Below are 19,545 nucleotides of genomic sequence, written 5' to 3'. Positions count from 1 at the left end.
AGTATTATTAAATGTATAATTCATAAAACGTTTTATTTAATATTATATTAACACAAAAAGAATAATAACAAAATCTATGTTTTTTGTATCTAGGAGTTTCTTAAATTATAAAATATTTTTAGAATATTAAAATTGTGATTAAGCATTTCAAAAATATTTAAACTATATATAACACTTTACTATAAATATTTAAAAAAAAAAACTTCAAGAGGGGGAGGGCTACGATCTCCACGGCCGCATCTGTGGCATTCCATTCCTCAGGTGCTCCCAAAATTGATTCTTGAGAAGACGCGCAATTCCTCGGATATAGAAATCCATTTCCTAAGGAATCTTTCACGGAATGGGAGCCTTGTATTCACCTTTCGTCTTGTATTCGCGCCTCCGATATTTGCGATCGCTTTTCGCGCGTCTGAAATTCCTGATCGCAGAGGAGTTAACAAAAGTAATGGAGTAAACGATAAATACGATTTTGATGCTTTTATCTGACAATCGGATAGTCGCACGAGAAATTTCCGTAATTTATTTTAATAGAATACGACGAATGAAAATTGCGGGGAATGAAAAGTAAAAGATAAATCGAACGTGAGTGATTATAACCCACTAAATTTAAATCCATAACATTAAATTATACTCAATTTGAATTATTTTTAATTATTTCTATAAATCGCCAATGTTCCTTGAGTTAAATAATTTTAGTATTTTTAACTTCAAGTGTGCGCGTCGGAGTGTAGATATTATTTTAATTCATTTTCAATTTATTTTTATAGTCGAATTGTTTAATATCGATGAGAATTAGTGGAAGGCTTCAAGAGTCAACACAAGTTATATGTGCGTATATGAATATTCTTTATTATTAAAACGCAAATATATAATATTAGAATTGTTTAATTACAAAGTAAACAGCATTGCAAATTTTTAAATGACACATTGCCGTTATAGAAAAGTTATAAATAAATGCAACGTCGCGTTCATAAGCGAGTAATTGATAAAGGAAAAACAAGCTCAGAATTCGTATCACTCGTAGGTGTTTACGTGTAATTAGCGGACGAGCAGTTGGCACGATCGCGTGACGTTCGCTCTCGCGATCGAAGAAATTGTGCCACCTCGCCATTCGCGCGACATGCATCAAACGCTCTAAAAGTATCTACCATCCCTCTCTAAAAGTAGATCTTTCGTTTCGGCGCGGCTCGAAAAAACAAACGATTTCACCGAAACACGCGGGATGCACGTACGCCGTTATTCGACGAACGTGACCGCTGGGAAACGTCTCTCGGAAGAACTGGATTGATCGATCGATCTAAGAAACTCGGCTCGCCGGTCGATACGCAACACGCATAAATTAATATTATTTTACATTAATCAGAGATCTGCACTTGATTCCTCAAATAATCTATGTCTTTGTAATTAATTTAATTGTTTATATACACTGAGAAAAATGTACTAAATTTTAATAAATATTTGTTGGAATATATAGAGAGAGTACTAACATAAACAATTACGGTATATAAATCAGGTACGTTAAATAAATATATACTAAATAAAAAGTGATACAATAGATAAATAAAAATAATGATTCTTGTACTAAATAAACATATATTTAATAAATATTGAGCTAATATTAATTCAATAAATATTTATTAAAGTTTAATACTTTTTCTCGCTGCATAAAAACGTGCGGCTTATAATTCAATTATTATTTATAAAAACGGATCTTTTGTATAATTTTATGCATGATGCTCTCATAATTACGCAGTTCCCATTTGATCTAGAATCGATAACTGAAATTAAAGAAATTTTTGTAAAAACTAATTTTACAATGGTTATAGATAGACGATAGGACTGTAATATATTATTATCAAATTTTATGCGAATTTTAAAGTATATGTACATAAAATTTTGATTTTGTTAAACGCGTAATTAGATATAAAGATACAAAATTACGTAAATGATGATTTTGCTCTACTTCTTCGCGGTGGAGAACGTCGACCGCAAGTTGGCAGAAGAATCTGTAACGAGAGAACATCCGGTTTTCTGCGGATACTCCGCATGTATGTATCAAACGTTTACAAGATCTTATTTTTCATCCAATCATGCGAGGAAACCTGCAAGAAATAGACATGGGTCTATTTGCAGAAATACACTCGGTGGACGAAGGATTAAGTATTGCCCTCGCTCTAAAAGCAGAGGATCCCGTGGCGCCATGAGAAACAAACAGAAAAAGAGGGAGAGGGAGAGAGAGAGAGAGAGAGAGAGAGAGAGAGAGAAGAGAAAACTTGAAAACGTATGATTCTACCGAATGTAAAACGACGCGGTGCGTTTGCTTGTCGTCAGGCAGATAAATTATACGAGGAACGTGATAACCGAGAAATGTGTCGGGGCTCTGAAAATCGCTCGGTGTCACGAATTTTCTTCGGGGGGGACACAGCCTCCCTCATCGTATCTTTTCTTATGTACATGTGTGTGCGACAACTCATAAATAAGGGCACTAATCAATAATGCATTCTGAGCACGCGGCGAAGCATGGAAAGGCTCGAACCTTCTCTCCCAATTTCTAGACACTTTTACATAATATTATATCATCATTAATGTCATCTATTTCTATTAATGTAGATTAACTTTATTGTCGGTTTAATTTACTTTTTGTCCTTTTCAAGTTTCTAATGATTATATTGAAAAAAATTATCAAATTTGAATAAATATTTGTTTGAATAGTAAGTAGAAAAAAATGATGCTTAAATTAAGAATTTTTGTACGTAATAAAGGTATGTTTAGTGAATATTTAGTACTATTCAAACAAATGTTTATTAGAATTTAATAAATTTTTTCCTCAAAGTGTAAAAAAAGATAAAAAATAAATTAAATTAAGAGATTAAAGTTCAATCTACAATTGCACTGGTCAGAAATGAGTATAAATAGCGCAGCAAAAATTTTAGGGGTTTCAAGCAACGCGCAAACAGACCCATTATTTTCCACAATTCTCTCTCTATCTCTTTTCTACGTATCTATCTCTTGCCGGCGATTCTCGCGAGTCTGTTCTCGCGGCTTATTTAAAGAGTTTCGCGTGAGAAAGAAATTGTCGAGCCACGAGTTTAGCCACTTTCACACGTCGAGATAAAGCAAATAGAGTCCTCATTCAGATCCTTTGTTTCCATCTTTCCCTTTTTATATTCCCCGTACCTCGCTCGCTGTCGAGATAACTCCTAATTGTTGCAGTTGTAAATCTAAGTGACGACCAGATAAAGAATTAGATAATAAATTATAATAAATTAGATAATAAATTAGATAATGAGCTCGTAAAATTAAAAAAAAAACAAATTATATTTAATAGGGCTCTCGAAAATTAAACAATAATAAATATTAATTAACGGACGGAATGAGAGTATTTACGCGGTATTTGGAGCGTGTGTTATGAAAATTAGACGGTAATTGCTGATGATGGTTTAAAGTAAACTGAAATGTCCAAGAATATTGTATCGACAAGTAACGTAAAAGTATTGTGAACATATTTTATGTATTGCGCTCCAAATATCGCGCTGAAAATGCTCTCATTGCCCGTTAATTAATATTTATTATTGCTCGTAGAATTATTTTGGACAAGTGTGCAATCGCTATCGTCGGCCTCTAAACTCTTTGGAGTGGAATCTAACTCTAAAGAATGAAATCTCATTCTTAAAAATTGACAATTGAACTCAATTATGACATACTTGTCTTTCTTTTGTCACTGTTTATAATTAGATTCCGCTCCAAAGATTTTAGAGAGCAGGTATCCCGTCCTGAGAAAGTACGTTGTTTTCCCTTTCTCTCTCAACGTACATCCGAGACCTTCCGTCCCTTAAGAAACCCTTCTTCCTGCCTAAGTTTACATATATAAAAAATTTTGTTACATTAATTGGAATTCAGGTAGATTCAATCAAAAAAATACAAACCAAACACTCATAATTAAATATGAAATGCATCTCATTCTATTTTAAGCATCGTGCCGAATATGGCAGTCCAATCAAAAGTTGTCTAAAGAGCATGTTCAATCTCTTACTTAATTGAAGATCTCTACTTAAATACTTCGTAATTATCATCGTGGCACTCGTAATACCGGCGCCAACCACTTGAACGCATCACGACAGGCTCGGGGAAAAATGGTGTGTGGTCGCTGATGCCTTGTGGATAATTAATGGCCCCGCGAGAGTTTTCCTGAGCAGCCTCGCGAGCCCTCATAAATAAGACTTAATCAGCGAGTTAAAAGAGAGAAGAGGAACGAAGAGAGGCGAGAGAATACCGACTTTCCGGCAATCGGAGTCGGATCTCTCTCTCTCTTTCTCTCTCTCTCTCTCTCTCTCTCTCTCTCCCTCCGTCTCTCTCACCCTCTCTCTCTCTCTCATCCCTCCCTCTTTCTCATCTCTGTAAAGAATTTATCTCCCTCCTACACACACACACACAGAGAGAGAGAGAGAGAGAGAGAAATTTTCGCACCCCTTTCTCCTCTTCTTTTCTCCAAAGAATTGGTCTCCCTAACACAAATTCTCGCACCCTTCTCTCTTTCATCTTCAAGCGTGACTTTTACAGCTGCCGAAACGAGCGATTTACAAATTCTAAATCCTCCCTTCGAGCGGTCTCGTTAATAGTACGTTCGAGAGTATTTACGATATTGGCTCGCGACCAATTCCTCCGGCAATATCTCGAGAAGTAATATATTGTGGGGCAGAAGATGACAACATTTTTTTTTCTTTTTTCTTAGAATGAAGCAGATCATCATCGTTAAATCGAAATTCGAAACACACTAAATTCTTCACAGAATAAAAATCACGTGCCGAGTCGAAGTAATAGGAAATATTGCGGAACACAAATCTAACAAACAAAATATAATAATAAATTTGTATATTTAATTAATTATTACCATTAATTACTTAATGTTAAATATTTAATGAGAAACGGATTGGATTACTTATTGGCTGCATTCAGCAGAAAAAGTAGCTTTGCAACTGTTGTCAGATTCTTTAATATGATTGATTTGTACATTTAGATCCAATGAGGAACTAAGAGTAAAACCAAACACATATTAAAGAATTTTACAACAATTCCGAAGCTGCTTTTTCTGCTGTACCCAACCGTTGTTTTTGTCTAGTCAAACATCGTGTCGCGAGTGTTTAAGGGGAATTAAGGGGAATTAAGGGGAATTAAATTCAGGAGCATTCGCCTAAAATCATCTTCGTGGTATTTTCAAGTCGTTTCATGGATCGGTTAGATCGGCAATACATGCCGCGGCCGATTTTGTTGGAAGGTCGAATACCATTCCATGACTCAGATCGCTGGTCGTGTTTGTTTATGCGCGACGAGTATCCATCCGGCGGAGTTTCGATTCGCGAAAATCCCTCTGCCAATATATTTACGTGGGCGAATAACGCAGATCTTCCACCGAGGCAAGAATGCTCGTCGCGAAACGCATCTGCATATTCTGCATCCGTAAATACGCGTGAGAGAATTGTGACAGCGTGCGTCGGTCGACTGGGAATTCAACAGTTCCTGTCATTTATGTAATGCACTTTTAAAGCAACCCCGACAAAACGCAGTTTCCGTTTGCTACTCTTTCGTTAACCGTCTCGCGCTCTCATCGATAATTTAGCTCGAGCGCAAGAGCAACTACGATCGCACGAATCATCAGTCACGCCTTACTTTGCGTCGTATATAAATTTTACTTAACGTACTAAGTATATTATTCTAATTATGTTACAAAAGATTATCGTTTATTTATCGTTGCCAATAATTTATTTTAATTAAACATTCATTATTAAGCGATACTTGGAAAAAATTTTCTTTTTTTTTTTCTGTAAATGTATGTGGTAAAAAATATGTCGCTTAGAATAATGGAATTTTTCCGTGTGCATTCGCTACAACAATATCACAATTCAAAAAAGTGTTCAGACATTTAGTAGATATAGATCTAACAATAATTTTGTTGGAACATCGAAGTAATTGCGTGGGAAACTCAAGTATAATGATGAATGCTGCAAAAAGTTTTGCGACAAAGTCTTTTAGAAAGAAAGTGTGAATGATTAAAATTTTGTAACATTAATTATAAGATTAATATATAAGCAATTTGGATGTAATAATTGATTTTAGAATAATGAAAGTATGTTCTTTCTTTTTCCTTTATGTTTCTGTTATTTTTTTAAAGCAACGCCAAAATAACAATCAAAATTTAGTCATGCCATTATGATAAGTGTGCGATGTGTAAAGTGTGAAGATTTTTCGATTTGTCTGCGGAGGGGACAAAACTGGAGCGGCATTCTGGCCATAAAGCGTCATCCCGTACGTCAACATCGGCTTGAATTTAAATCTGTTTACATGTTCTTTTTCGGTCGTCTCGGTTTTGTTCAAGGGTCACGGAAAGGTTCGTTCCCATTGCGGTGTAAACGTAGACAATAGGCGAGCTGTTCTTCGCCGCTCTAAATTTACCGTGAATATAATCTGTAAATCTCGAGGTATAGGTATATATATGTAAGTGTGTAGCACGAATACGTTGACAATGATGACAAAGCGAAACTGAGTCACGATTACGAGCAAGACTCTTGCTCAGCCTTCCGTGTCATTGTTGCAAGAATTCAATTGTAGCCTAAACGAAGAGTTTTGCCCCTCCCCCCCCCCCCCCCGCGCTAATTAATACGCAAGAACTAGAATCTGTTATCCTCCATTTGTTTCACGCGCTTCGATGATAGTGTTGCGTAACGCGCAACATTCCCTATTAGTAATTAATTACATTTTGCCGAGGCGATATTGCCATTACATAGTATGTACTATATTATTACGGGATGCATTAGATTCTGCTAATAACATTAACGTCTTCTCTGGATAAGGATCAAAGACAATTTATCACGTTAACAATTTGCATCTATGTAATAACATTTACACATTTAATATTGTAATTAGAATTCGTTAATGTCCATCGTGACGTAAAATCATCATCCGATTTAGAAGCTATCGCGACGACACGAATTTGCCGATTTCACAACGTTGTCATTTACGTAACGATATATGTACTCATCACGGTGGTTTTTTTTTTCTCTGTTACAGAACATCCGGGGAACAAATCGAGCCTTGGCTTCAGCCTGAGGGGAGGATACCACCGTCACTCCCTGTACTTTCCCGTCGCGGTATCCGGCGACGCGGAGGACGTCACGGTCGATCACGCGTCCCTGAGATTCTTCCTCCAAGGCGATCACAGACGTCCACGCGATCTCGAGGCGCTGGTCTATCTCCGCACGCCGGCCTCCTCCCGGCGTCTCCTGCTGCGGCGCGAGATTCCGCAGGGCGAGCCGACGGGTTCCCGGTGGATGGAATTGGACTCCACCGAAGCGGCCGCGGGCTGGCTCGAGGATGATCTGGAGAACCACGGCCTCGAACTGGAATTCCTTCACGACGGCCGGCCGACGCGGCGCGAGGTCTCCCACGCAACGTTGAACGTGTTCACCACGTCGGAGGTTGGAAGTGGTAGAGGAAAGAGGTCCACTCCCGAGGAACTGATGCCGCTGCACAAGGGCCGGCGCAGCCGGTGCAAGGGTGACAACAACAAGAAATGCTGCCGGCATGAGCTGACGGTGATGTTCAAGGACCTGAAGGGCTTCGAGTTCATCGTATATCCGAAGGGCTTCGACGCCGGCTACTGTAAGGGCCGTTGCCCGCCCCGGTACAATCCGGCACATCATCACGCTCTGCTGCAGAGTCTGCTGTGGAAGGAGGACCGGAAGAGGGTACCTAAGCCGTGCTGCGCACCCAGCAAGCTCGACCAGTTGATGATCGTCTACTTCGACGAGAACCAGTCAACGCAACTGAAGGTGTCCTACTGGAAGAACATCCAAGTGCTGGAGTGCGCCTGCTCGTAAAGAAGAGGAGAGGAGAGGAGAGTGAAACAGTCTACCATGGCCGAGGACTCACCAAAGAATCGTCCGAATTGCGATTCGGTGATGCCATCCACATTCGCGTGTGTGTTGTTAAGATATTAGATACAACTATTAATAAATATACTGATAATGGCGAAAGTAAAAAGAATGTACCGTCGTTCGACTTTAAGATTTTCGTGCACGTCCGCGACCCCTCTAGACTTCCATTATTTCTCTCTTTTCTTTCTTCATACGATTCGGACGATCCAAGGCATCACCGAATACTCAGACCCTGTAAAAGCTCGCCTAGACTCAGGGTCTCGCATCGACTGTGATACTAACGATATTTACTTGTCATTATATTCCTTATTATGTAACGATCGTATTTTATATTAGGACATTCTCACTATATTCAGACCCGGCTAAACGGAAGCGAATCGTTGCGAATCGTCGATAATCGTAAGCAACGATAATCGTAATTACCCTAATAGAAATCCCATATTGGCCAAATGCAAGCTAATTTATTACTGAAAGACAATAATTATAATTATTTATTTGGAGGAGAGAGAGACTAAACAGCAGTGCTTTTAATACTTAAAATAAGTAATTAATTATTGTCTTTCGGTATTAAGGTTGTATTAGATATATAATTTTTATAAACAGTGCCCGAAATTGGGAATTTATACTTTCTATATAAAAATAAATTTTATATATATGTATAATGTATGAAAGTTCAGTAAGGTTAATATTTAAAATATTTAATACAATTTTATAGTTAAAATGTAATTTTTCTCACTTTATCTTAATTATTTTTTAAAAGCATGCCTACTTCTTATTAAAATAATTTTTGATCCTTGAAGTTCCAAATCGCTGCCAAATCTCTTGTATTACTTTCAAATACAATATAGAAAAATCTCTAATTTTTTTCTTTTTAAAAAATGTATGTAATAAATTCTTAATTGGCCAGTATTAATAGATTTCTGTAAGGATACGTCTTCTTGTTTTAACCGGATGAGCATCCCCTCGAAACGCCATAACATCATCTTATAACGCATTTGTTATCCCTCTATCTGTTAATTTATTACAATCACGCTAGGCTTCTGCGAAACGAGCGGATTGATGTCTGATGCTAATGTAACTTTGTGACACAAGCTAAAGTCTTCGCTCTTATCGAACCTGTTTTGTATCGAGGTTTCGTTTAGTTCCTATAGAGTATTACGAATGGATTCTCTGAGTCCCAAATAAATCTCTCGATTTCCCCCCCCCCCTCCCCCCCGTAAGCAGTTTGATACGAATGTGTTACGCTCTCGCAAAAATTCCATTACATATTTTCCACGAGATCTACGTCGATCGATAGCCGCCGCCGCCGCCGCCGCACTGTAATCTCCATGTATGCGTGAGCATTTCGAGTTTTATCTGTGAGATAATAATATTCGTATTTTATCGAAAAAATGTGCATCACATATTTATCGAGCGTACAGCAAAATCGATGAGAAACAAGATCGTTGTTTTTCTAACACGTCCGGTGTATCAAATTGTATAAAAATTTATGATCGCGTTATCGTAAAATTATAATCTAATTAATCACCCAGCGGCACCCTTTTATTATCATTATTCTTGTCCCTCTTATTGTCAACTTATCTGATGATGGAGATCCATTTATAGCGAAGTCTTAAATATATGATCTATCAGTTTTCAATAAAAAGACCTGCTTATTTCTCTTTCATTTCCTACCACTGTGCGTTGATAAATCTAAATAAATTGCAATGTAAGACAAAATTTGGATTGATCTTATACTAAGGAATACCGTCGCTTTTTACAATTGTCTTAATTTTACACCAATTCCTTACTAATAAAGGAATAGAATTGATTAGACTTAGGCTGGGTTGTTCCACCTTTCGGTAAACTTCAACTCACTGTTTTACTCTCTTACTCTCTTATATTCTTACTCTTTTACTCTTTTGTTTATCGAATAAGTAAATTATCACATAGTTTATCTAAGATGGAACAAACCGGCTCTAAATGACTCATTTCAAAGAGTTATAATATTTATTTTTATTGTTGAACTTCGTAAGTAAACAATACATGATGTTCTTTTTATTTTTCTCGTTTTTTTCTTAAATTTCGACAATATATCTAGAATATATTTTAAATTTGTTCTCTATAAATTGGCTCATTTATAACCATATGATCGAATTTCTTTTAAATATAAATTTATTTAATTTATAACTTTTTTTTGTGATTGACTACTGCATCGAGATAAGAGAGAATTGGAATATAAGTCTTTCGTTACATTCCACAAATCGTCAAAATTATTAGAATAACATATTGCTGTAAGAAGTTACACAATCTTAAATACGATTCGAATATCTCGTTATCTTCAAAAGATGCAAATTGATACAAATTCAAATAAAAAGATGCAAATTAAATTCAGCAGCTAAATTTAGGATATTAGGAGAACATGATTTGGAAGAAGTAATGGGCGAGTTCAAGTCAGCAAAGCGACTAGGTCTGCTCGTCGAGCAATTAAACATGATTGGTTGGATCCACAGGTAAGAACCAATCATGCTCATTTGCTTGACAAGCAGATCTAGCCGCTTTGCCGACTTGAACTCGACCGTTTTCTTCTTATTTCGGATGCGGCGCGAATTTCAAAATACATTTTTACAAAATGCGGACAGAATTTTCTCCTTACAATTTTGTATCAATTTCTATCATTAGTAAATCGAGATCTTCGGAAAAGTTAACGAAAATTAAATACAAAATTTACGCTAGTCAATGATTATACATAATTTTCGTTATATACAATTAACACAGAAAGTAGTTTTCAATAAAAAAAAAGTTCTATTCTTTTATCTTCTATTGCTTTACGATTTAACTAAATCATAATTGGAAAAAAATCTTGTCAAATGATTATTTTTAACGAAAATATAAAGAAAATCACGTTTTTTTACAATCTTTCAAATTTTTAACTCCATGTCTTAACAGTTAAAACTGAAATATTTAGAATAACGAAATTAGAGCAAATTCTTATTTAAGTATTAATTTATTAATATTCTATTACTATTATTTATAAAATTGTAATGTTTTATAGATAATAATTTCAAAATTAGATCATACAACTGTTAATCGATGTTTCGAGGCGACGTTGTGATTTTATGAATAGAATGTAATGTAGAAGCTACACTCGACACGAGGGGTTATCTGACCACGACAGCAATAAAATTTTATTAAGCGTAACGCCGCTACTCACCCCGTCCCGAGTTCGAAGGTTACCTTATGTGCATTATGCAACCACACGCACTCATGCTGACACGGAGTCATTACAAAAAATATTATTTTCAAAACAGACTATTTAGTGACCGATAATGATAAAGGAAAGGAAAAGCGATCTTCGCTCTCTCCTCAATAAACACGTAAGTTTCATTCACAAACTGTAATCGCATCATTGATTATAAATCAAACAGAAATAGGTCAGCGACAATATCCGCGTCAATAAATGAAATATTTTACGACAATATCTTGAATACCAAATCTGGATTGAAAATTACATTTACAAAGGTGACGGTTTCGTTTATATTCACAAAGATATATAATATAAATGAAGAATCATAAGTAGTGTGTGAAATATAAGTGAAAGCTTTATCTCCTGGATGTTTTGCCGATTCCTCTTTTGCCAGAGAATAAATGCTTCGGCATTTTATTGCCAATAAAACGATCACCTTCTCCCTTGAGACCTTTCTTGGCTATTTTCTTCTTCTGTGTCTTATAAGTTACGTTTTTCAGCTTCATCTTCATCTACAATAAACGCAAGCAAGGATAAATATATTTCCATTTATTATGTAAATAAATACGCTTTCATAAATTGGAAAATAATTAAAATAAGATATTCAGCTTTTCAATGATCTATATTTTTTAAAGAAGTTGAGCAAATTTAATCTAAATTTAATTGTCTTCATTTTAACATTAATTTTTCTAAAATATAGATCACTGTTGCGCTGAAGCCTTGAAATTTATTTGTTTATTTGTCTCTTACTTCAATGTTTTTAACGCCCATCTCATCCCGCGATGGTCTCGAGACGCTGCGGGCACGCGACTGTGATGCCGATTCCACACGCATGCGTTTCCTAGCAGGTTCTGAGCGCGACCTGGACCGTGCTCTCATTCGTTTAAAGTGCGCCTATAGTTACAATTAATACAGAATATAACATAATATATATAATACTTGATGCAATAGAATTAATAAATTACAATAGAACAGTGAATTGAACATAGTACGATACAGAAAATTATCCTAAACTATCTTCTTGAAAACATTTAAATACTAGCACTCACATTTTCAGTATCTTCCATATTCACACCCAGATCTTCCATCTGCTCCTTCAATCTCGCGACCGATCGATCGCGGGTCTTAGCCGCGGCTGTACGCGGCATAATCGGTTTCGTAGAAGCCTTTAATATTCGCGCCTCGTCCTTCATGACAAACTTCTTCTCACGAATCTGTTTCGCCAACTGTTCGATCTCGCGCATCGTTTCCGATAACTGTGGTATCTTATAATCGTAGAAACCGGCCTCTTCTCTCAATTGCTCTTCCTTTTCGAGTTGATTTAATTTCTGAAAATGGAAAAACGGTATAAAAATATGTTTCGCTTCATGCATTGGCCATCACGCATTGATACAATCAAATTTGTACTGACTTCGAAGATATCAGAGTCTATGTAATCCGCTATATTATGACCCTCCCATATCTCCGGGATAATGTCGTATTTCTGATCTCCTTCAATATCGTAATTCTTCTTCAGATCAAGCACATAATCATCTCCCATCTCCTCTTCTATCTCCCTCTCCAATTTACGCTTTCTTACGGCTTTCTCCGCGGCAGCCTGCCTCTTCTTCAGAACACTCTCCGGTATACATGGGACGCGATTAGGATCTATCCTTTTAGGTTGAGCAATATGCAAACGGTGAAGAAGCCCTTCCACCTATAATCGTTACAAATCGTGCATTACAACTGCATATTTTGCATGCGGATTTTGCGTTAAAAGATCTTTGAATTAATTACCTTTTTAGTCTTGATCTTTTGATCGACTCTGAAGGCTAAAAGTCGCTCGCAAGCTTCCAGTTTCACTTCCATCACGCCAAAATCGGTGATAGTGCTCATTTCTAGCACAGGTATATTCGTATCGTTCTCGAACGGCTTCAGAATAGCCCTCTTCTCTGGAGATAATTCTTCCAAACGTACGATATCCATTTTATTCATGACTATTATTAAAGGCTTGTTCATGAATAAAGGCTTTATGGATTCAAAAAGTTTTACCTACATAAACAAAACAGAGTTTAGAACATTAATGTTAAAAATCACAAGTATTATATTCCACAGCTCACTTGTTCCTCCAAAGTATGACCACATTGCTCCGACAAGTCGCAGAAGTAAAGTACAGCGGCTCGCAAGTGAACGAGAGCAGTTACCGCTTGCATTTCAATAACGTTTCTGTCTTCCAGCGGATGATCCAATATTCCAGGTGTATCTATTACTTGCCATCTCAAGTATTTATAATCAGTATGCCCCACAAACAAAGATTTTGTTGTAAATGCATATGGTTGAACCTCTACATCGGCTCGAGTAATCTAGAATAAATCATATTATGTATTAAATACTATTTGTAGATAAAACAACTATAAAATTATTATTATGTATTATTTACTTTATTAATAAAACTGCTCTTGCCGACATTTGGGAACCCGCATATAATTATCGTACGCGTGTAAGGATCTATACTTGGCAATCGAGCCAAGTGTTGACGGACTTGTTCAAGATATGTTAAATTGGCTGCCTGTTTCTTCATAATTGTGGCCATTCGACCCAGCGCGGCTTTCTTCAGCAGTTTACATCGATATAACGAATCTCCAAACTTTAAAAGACGAACATAATCCTTCGCTACTCTGTAATAAAAAAATATATTTTGTAAGACAATTAGAACAAATCTTGTGAGTTATATGTAAATCATTCTTTTCGTACTTATCAATTAAATGCCTCGCTGTATTTATCTGTCCAAGAGCCAACTTATAATGATCCTTATCATACAGAACGTTCATCAAGTCGGCATAGAATGGATGAACATCATCCAGCTTAGGAAACTCTTGTATTAGCTGGGATAATTTATCGTGAAAATTCTGTTGAGTGAATTTCACCTTTCGCGTGTAGAAACCGCGTATCCTCGTGATTTTATATTGTTTATGAACAACGGTTGGTGTCTTCCGTTGTGTTTTCGACAAAATTATATCAATGAAGTCCTACGTAAAAGAAGATAAAAGTCAGTTTTATGAAAAAATATTGTAATATAAAAATATAAGGAAAAATTAAAAAATAATTTTTATTTATTTTTCACACACACATACACAATACATGTGCACAAAATATATATAAAGTTATTTCTGAATATAATCTCCTAGCTTTAGGAACACATTTTGTATGATAATCAAAGTATTTTGATTCTGGCTGTAAAAAAAGATTTTTGGCAGTTCTCAAAGACATTTATGCATCATTTTCTAAATGATCAAATAATTGAAATTTAACTTCTTTCATATATTCTATAGTCCTGATCTTATTACTTCTGATTTTCATTATTTTTGATTATTAAAGGTCTTGCATGGCTGATGACTAATTTCAATTGTTCTAGAGTTTAGGGTTGATATTCCTAGTAATTTTTTATATTTTTAAGATTGTCTTAAGTATAGTCTTGAGATGTCATAAGTTAACTAGAACTATATTAATATAGTAAAATACTACTTAAGACAGTCTTAGACAAATTTTAGCTGTAGAATTTAGGACTGGTATTTATAGTCGAATCTTATATTTAAGATTGTTGTAAGTTGTCTAAGTTGTCAAATCAATCTTAGCATCTTAAGATATTACTTATATAAAGCGATCTTAAAGTAAGAACCGATTGTAAATACCGATCCAGAAAGTATATACATAGCTTCGAGGGCAGTCAGAAATCTTCTTCATTATATGAAATGTATTACAAAGCTGGATCATATTGAGAAATGATATTGTACATATAATACATACATATTTTGCTAACCTATATATACGATAAATAAAATTCACTTTACTTTCTGATTTTTCCTTGTATTATAATAAATATTGCATTTAATATAATAAATGTTATGACATAAATATATAAAATTACAAATCACAAATGTATGTTAACTAACCTTCGCAGTTGGGACAACCGCAATTTTCTTGAAATTGTACAAAACCATTTTCTTTTAGTTTATTAAATTCCGCGTTAAAGAGACAACGTAACTTTCCTTTCTTTTTTTATGAAATACTTATTTCTTCGAAAAAAAACAAGAGGATATTTCATTTATTCAACCGTTCCTTTGATTTTGAAAACCACGTGTCCCAAAACAGTTTGGGCAATTTGAGGTTATAAATCTTCCAGCGGAAGAGACTAATGTCAAAATGTCCCGCAGCGGAAATGTGATATTTTGCTATTTACGCGGGAAATCATTGCTGAGGCTGAAATTTTTCATTCTAAAAAAATTATGAAAAAATGAATGGAAGAAATATAATCAGAACATTAACGAGACGTCTTATTATCGGGACTAAGTGAGAATATTTCAGAATTTACTTATATGAAGAATTCTAGAAAAGATTAGATAGACTTTCTCAGCACTTTTGAAGTGTTCCAATTTATATAAAAAAATTTTGATTTTCTAAAAAGTTATCTAAATAAAATTTTCTAAAAAAATATATACACAATTCTGAAAAATTCTAAAATTTACATAAAAATTATAAAAAATTATATTTAAAAAGTATAAAATTATATAAAGAAATCTAAGAAAAATTTTCAACGAAATTTTCATTGAATTTGCAAATCTTTACAGTATGAAATTATTACACGCCGTTTCTTGCTAATTATTATGTTTTATTTCCATCAATTCCTCACTATGAAATAATTTATATATTTCACCATGGTCAAATAAGTCAAATTACTCTGATCATTTCGGAATTCAGAGTTTGCTACGCATGCGCCTGATGCGCCTGTATGGAATGGTAGGGAATGAAAGTTCTTTTTCGACGCGTGGATTTTCGTTGCTAAGGTTAGTATGGTTTAGTAAGATTTCGAATCGTGAAATATTATTGCAATCTGTTTCTGATCAAAGAAATTTGACCGATTTCTTTGCTCCGGCATTCAAGTTGAATTTATAATTCGCTGTATCGAGATACGTCTTGCGCGTATTTGCAATAAATAATGTTGTATGTGAGATAACCTAAAAAAAAATCAATCTCCACAGAATGGCTCCGAGATACGAGTTGGCCGTCGGCCTCAATAAGGGCCACAAAACAACGAAGATTCGCGTGTCTAAAATTAAAAATATACCCGCGAAGGAAAGGACCAAGACCGTCTGTGTACGACCATCTAGGATAAAAGGAGTAAGTGGAAAGTGTACCCACAATTCTCTCATTTACCACGTTCAGCAGAATGTTTATTTTACAACTGTTGAAAGTTTTCTTTGCTGATTATTTCTCTAAAAGTATTGATCTAAAAATATAATCCAACAAACACTAAAGAAAACTTTCAATAGTTACAAACATTCTCTTGATCGTAGCCATCGTTATTGTATATATGGCGTATTGATCGAAGAGCTGATACACCATAATTTATTACCAGAAACTTATTTATCTTCTTTTTCTTGTGTTATTATTTATGTGTTATTATTCATCCTTAATTTTTCATTGTAGAGACAAACCAAGCACAGCAAGTTTGTAAGGGATCTGATCCGAGAAGTCACAGGACATGCCCCTTATGAAAAACGTGCTATGGAATTACTGAAGGTGTCAAAGGATAAACGCGCCTTGAAATTCTTGAAGAGAAGAGTAAATGTCTTTTCTTGCAAATTTTAGACAATAGGTTTCAGCAGAACTATAATAGTGTCATATAATTTCATAATGCTCTGAGTTTTGCTTTATGGATTAATGGAATATCGATAGCTGAATAAAAAAATATTTGCTGAAGGATTTAAAGTTAAGAATCTTGTGTCTATGAATTGTGTTAAAAATTGCTCTAAGATCTCGGGTTGTTTTCTAGAAAAAAATCACATTGATCAAATTACTGAATTGTTCAAATGTGACTTGTTAATTCTTTTGTTCAAGAACATAGAATAGTTCTATCACCGTGGACAGAAAGCATAAAAGATCCTAACAATTTCAAAATGTTTAATATTTTCTCCTGTCTTTTATATATACAAAAATCTAACACTGGCCAATAACTGAAAGATAGTAATACATTTCTTATTTTAAGTATTAAAAACTTCATTGTTCTATACTTTTAGTATTTTTTTTTATAAGATGTTTTTTATTTTTTAGTTGGGTACACACATCCGTGCCAAAAGGAAGCGAGAGGAGCTTGGAAATATCCTGGTACAGATGAGGAAAGCAGCTCATCATTAATTATATCCGTTAAAATTGTAAACCAGTATATGTATTTGAATAAATCAATATTTCAATCTCGATACAGATAAGGTATATTATTCAAGAATACTCGATGGTTTTACCAACTTTGATTCAAATAAATTGAGCAAGCACTTGATAGCCCATTTACTCATTTTATTTTCACGACCTATTTTCATCTGACTTAATAGAGAAGCTACATATATTATTCTAACTATCGTTATAAGAGACTTAAATAGTAGAAATAATTTTCAACAATTTTAAAATTAGTTTTTAACAATTCAAAATAATAAGTTGTTTATACATTGCTAGAATTAAATTAATAGCTAATAATAAGAAACGAAATAAAATTTTATTAACTACAGATAAAATTTATTTATTAATATTAAATAAATGTCAATTGTAACAAAGAAATAGATTGAAATACAATCGATATTAATAGTATTTAATATTAACTTTGGAATAATATTCAAAAATGTTAAATACGATTTAAAATTTTACATATCTCTTGTATTGGATATATCTAAACTAAAGAATTTATTACCATCAGTTTCCGTGGTGTAGTGGTTATCACATCCGCCTAACACGCGGAAGGTCCCCAGTTCGATCCCGGGCGGAAACATTTTTTGTCTCAGAAAAAAAACATGATATATTTTTTAATTTTTATCATTATTAATTATTGCAAATGTAAGATATTTACTGAATGTAATCCACCGTTTTATTGAAATGTATCTACGTTTTATTTTGCAAATATTGTTATCAAACAAAATAACAACTAGAGTACGTTCCGATATTCACTGCTGAAACTATACAATATACGTTATGTGTACTATAGATTTTCAGTACTGACAGTAAGTATCGGAACACACCAGTATAGTTACTGATATAATAATTTAATAAGTTTCTTTATAATTCACAATCTGCAGAGATAAAAAAAACCTTTATTTTAATTATAAAAATAAATCTCAATCTAATCAATTTAATAAATTTATTGGTATATATTTTTAGATTAAATTTGATTGTTTCATTAATTGTTATTAATTGTTATTAAAAGTATATCAAAATTAATTAAATTACGTAACTTTAAAACAGAATTGAATAATAATTTTATAATATATATGCATTACATTTATATATTATTTTTTTTGTTACAACGCTTTGAAATGCTTATCATTGTATAAATTTAGCATTCTCCAAGACATTTAGTCTAAGAAGCAAGATGAGAATTGAAACACGTACCTTTCGATACCTTCGAAAAATCGTAAAAGTTATTAGGAAAACATGTTGAAAAGGAAAGACGGAAGGTTACAAGATAAGCGAGTGACAGAGTGATACAAAAATTTAGCTCTTTAATAATTAGACAATGTCGGTAAATCATAAAACGGCTAATAAATTTACTAACTACAATACCAATTATAGATAACATTGCCATCTTATTACCTAAACAGCGCGAAATTTAAATCAAATTTAACTATGCTCCTTGTGACCTCCTCTTGAAAGATGTTCTTCTAATAACTTTTATGCTTTCTTCTAGAGAATCAAAAGATGCATATTCCAATTACATATAATTCAATCTTTTGTTTTACTATTACTGTTTGAAAGAGAGCAGAATGAAAGAGAGCAAGAAACAGAGATAATTTAGAGAAAGTGATCTATGTAATGAATTATCTTTAATCGTAAACTCGTATGTAGATTGTTTAAAAGAAACTAATGACATAGAAGGCTTTTATAATTCCCTATTTCTATCTTAATTCATGTGAATTCATAATTTAGAACTGGAATCTTTGACGTGCGGAAATTTATGATATAAATGACATAATTTTGGCAATTTTACTTTCGTTGTATTATTCAAAAAGAATATAATATATTGATTATATTACAATAGATTCTTAATGACAAAGAAATTTTTTTATAATTTTTCATATAATTATTAATATTCAAGTCTTATCTATTTTGCATGGATAAAAACATCTTATTATACTTTTTACAATTACAAAATGTCATGTATTATTAATAACACACACACACACACACACACATTTATATATATATATATATAGATCTTTTGCTTCCTAATAACTATATAAAATTTTGGATAATAGAATTTCCACTTATTAGAAATGTCATACAAATACTGATAATTTAAAAAAATCTAAGAACTTTTTAATATAAAATATATAGTATAGATACAATTATATGTAAAATATATATGTT

The 19,545-nt window shown here is 33.8% G+C and overlaps 3 protein-coding genes and 1 non-coding gene across 4 annotated transcripts in view; 3 read left to right on the top strand and 1 right to left on the bottom strand.

Annotated features, from left to right (window-relative positions):
• The window catches only part of LOC108749736, a 46,758-nt gene extending 38,314 nt beyond the window's left edge, over positions 1-8,444 (top strand). The window contains exon 3 of the mRNA XM_018488666.1: positions 7,066-8,444. Coding sequence (XP_018344168.1) covers positions 7,066-7,874 — 809 coding nt within the window. The 3' untranslated portion in view covers positions 7,875-8,444. The remainder of the gene's footprint in view (positions 1-7,065) is intronic.
• A 2,567-nt stretch (positions 8,445-11,011) lies between these two features.
• LOC108749648 (nucleolar GTP-binding protein 1) lies at positions 11,012-15,240 on the bottom strand. The gene is made up of 9 exons (XM_018488466.1): positions 15,090-15,240; positions 13,891-14,165; positions 13,577-13,814; positions 13,257-13,499; positions 12,934-13,188; positions 12,569-12,853; positions 12,207-12,485; positions 11,908-12,051; positions 11,012-11,669 (listed from the first exon to the last, which is right to left on the bottom strand). The coding sequence occupies exons 1-9, from the start codon at positions 15,135-15,137 to the stop codon at positions 11,514-11,516; spliced, it is 1,923 nt and encodes a 640-aa protein (XP_018343968.1). The 5' UTR covers positions 15,138-15,240; the 3' UTR covers positions 11,012-11,513.
• A 669-nt stretch (positions 15,241-15,909) lies between these two features.
• LOC108749652 (60S ribosomal protein L36) lies at positions 15,910-17,471 on the top strand. The gene is made up of 4 exons (XM_018488471.1): positions 15,910-15,980; positions 16,176-16,314; positions 16,624-16,758; positions 17,248-17,471. Exons 1-4 carry the CDS (start codon positions 15,916-15,918, stop codon positions 17,329-17,331), a joined length of 423 nt encoding a protein of 140 aa, XP_018343973.1. The 5' UTR covers positions 15,910-15,915; the 3' UTR covers positions 17,332-17,471.
• Positions 17,472-17,880: 409 nt separating this feature from the next.
• Trnav-aac lies at positions 17,881-17,953 on the top strand. Its single transcript has one exon. It is a non-coding gene; the product is annotated as a tRNA-Val (tRNA).
• Positions 17,954-19,545: the final 1,592 nt, after the last annotated feature.

This window comes from Trachymyrmex septentrionalis, unplaced genomic scaffold, assembly GCF_001594115.1.
Source record: "Trachymyrmex septentrionalis isolate Tsep2-gDNA-1 unplaced genomic scaffold, Tsep1.0 scaffold31, whole genome shotgun sequence".
Classification (NCBI taxonomy): Eukaryota; Metazoa; Arthropoda; class Insecta; order Hymenoptera; family Formicidae; genus Trachymyrmex; species Trachymyrmex septentrionalis.
Note: the sequence above shows the minus strand (reverse complement) of the source record. Positions and strands in the feature narration are given on the sequence as shown.